Source organism: Sphaeroforma arctica, assembly GCF_001186125.1.
Source record: "Sphaeroforma arctica JP610 unplaced genomic scaffold supercont1.454, whole genome shotgun sequence".
Classification (NCBI taxonomy): Eukaryota; class Ichthyosporea; order Ichthyophonida; genus Sphaeroforma; species Sphaeroforma arctica.
In genome coordinates, this window is record NW_014040104.1 from 34,084 (window position 1) to 36,387 (window position 2,304).

The window sequence follows — 2,304 nt, forward strand, 5'->3', positions numbered from 1 at the left end:
CTACTAGAATTATTATATATATATATATATATATATATATATACATATATACATACATGCATAACAAGCGAAAATTTGCTAGGAAAGGAAGGAAAGAATGACACGCATGCCAATCTGAATGATAATCATATAACTAGCGGTACGCCTTGAAGTGCGTGTATATAATGGATATAAATATATATATATCTCTACGTATTTTCTAATTTCGATTGTGGATTGAGTTGACAATCGTTCGCCTACCTCTCATACCAGTAGACTCGCGCCTGTCGTTTTGTGTCATAATTCATTCCATGTTAACGCGTTATTTTTGTCTGATGATATTGTATCAAACGCACACATATTACAGGTGGATTGACACCTTCGTCGCAGAGGATGTTTGTGGCAATTGCGGCCAACTGTATTCCCGTGGTATGTGATTCCGTCTGTTAGATATCACGAGTGATGTCGAAGTTCTACCTCAATATGTGCTGATTGTATGCTCATGGATATAATATAATCTCAGACAATCTCTCCGTTTCAAATGTGCTATTTGTGTGTTCGCGGAATGTATTGCCTTTTAAATGTATCACTTAACAACGCAGTTGATAAGGTGTCTAACGTACCGTCAATTGATAGAGCCTATTTTATTTTAAGTCGGGATTAGCGAGCTTCTCATCTCTGTACCACTGTATAAGGCAGTTTATACAGGTACCTGTGTACTGAAACCTTTCTCTTTCTCACACGAATACGTAATCGAGTATAGAGCTGAAATAAACACTCGTATTGATATATTTAACTTGGAACATACACAAGTGTCTTTATCAGCCCTTACAGTGAGGTGCCCGCTGTGAATCAATACAGCGTACCAATGGGCGTCAATGCAACGTACGAATGCGCATCACGTACATTCAACTTAAACCCTTGCCAACTTTCCAATGTCTTATGTCATGTTTTGGCCACGGTTCGAAATCCTTCTTCACATAAACAACAATCTTTGACACATCCTGGCACAACTCTGGACATATATTTATTTGAAATCTATCAGGCCCCTGTAATCGTACATATCCTGATGCGACACATATTTGACACCTGTCTGATATTCACTGACACATTCTGAAACAACTCTTTGACATATACTTACCACCCATCTGACCCCTTTCATTCTTGATATATATATTGCGACGCAGATCGTAAGCGATCACTTGCAATTGCCCTTTGAGGATTTGATAGACTACAATGCCTTCACAGTGCGAATCAGGGAGAGCAGGGTGAACCAGATCCCTGAGATACTCGAACGGTATACTCCGCGTCGACTGAATAGGCTACAGCGCAACTTGAAGGTGTGTCCGCCGATCTTCGCATTAATACTGCTGGCGTACCGCCGTCATGCACCCGACATTACCCTGTAATGCATTTCAGCCATTCCGGACCTTATTTTATTTTTCGGCATGTGTGCGAGATATAAGGTTTGATGCGTAGATTATTGAGTGTACAATGTGTTGTAGTAATTATAGTTTTATGTTGGTAAATTTACCATGGGGTTGTATATCTCCCAAGCTCGCAGACCAGCTGAAAGAGTTGCTAGGGTTTTATCCGAAATCTTTTCCAACACAGAAACATTATATGGGAGGTTGTTATTTCCAGCTCACTACCACAAATGCCGATTCAATCGCAATGCTCGGAAATCTATGTTCGCCTCATTAACGCATTGGTATATCCTAACATGTGCCAAAGTAAACTTCTGCATAACGATAATATCCACATTAACGTGTTTTTCTTTGTCTTCTGGTCACACTACTATATAACTGTTGAGTCTTAAACTGTATCTTTATGCATGCGTTTGCTCTCAGGTATACCGCACCAAACTTCTCTTCAACCAGCCGTACCCGCAGGAAGATGATGCCTTCTCGCTCATACTAGACACCCTACTACGAAAAAAGAACGAACACCCAGAATTGTACATAAATGATACCATTAAGTAAATTTCTTGCGTGACTACATTATTTGATAATCTTGAGTTACCTTCGATTCATTTCTAGCTGATTTTTGGGTTTACTTCATTTGATTCCAAACATAAAGTTTATCAAAGCGATCAACTTGGTGCACATGGGACCGGGTCTGATATCCTATTGAGTAAAAGGGCCGAGCTCGCAGAATTTTCATCAATGACGCAGTTAGCGAAGAGAAATCCTGATTATTTTATTTGCGAACTTGTTTAAGTTCTCTTCCTCAGACTTAATAGACAGGTAAACTATCGGGATAAAATAATAAATCGCTCACACGGTACCTATTCAAACTCAAAGGTTCTTTAATACACAAATTTCT

General features: G+C 39.3%; 1 protein-coding gene across 1 annotated transcript in view; it reads left to right on the forward strand.

The window, feature by feature from the left end:
- SARC_06390 (hypothetical protein) overlaps positions 1 to 1,975 on the forward strand; it is a gene marked incomplete at its 5' end in the record, with an annotated part of 4,184 nt that extends 2,209 nt beyond the window's left edge. Inside the window, 3 exons of the mRNA XM_014299706.1 lie at positions 347 to 408; positions 1,167 to 1,319; positions 1,830 to 1,975. Of these exons, the coding sequence (XP_014155181.1) occupies positions 347 to 408; positions 1,167 to 1,319; positions 1,830 to 1,961 (347 nt within the window). The 3' untranslated portion in view covers positions 1,962 to 1,975. The remainder of the gene's footprint in view (positions 1 to 346; positions 409 to 1,166; positions 1,320 to 1,829) is intronic.
- Between the last annotated feature and the right edge of the window lie 329 nt (positions 1,976 to 2,304).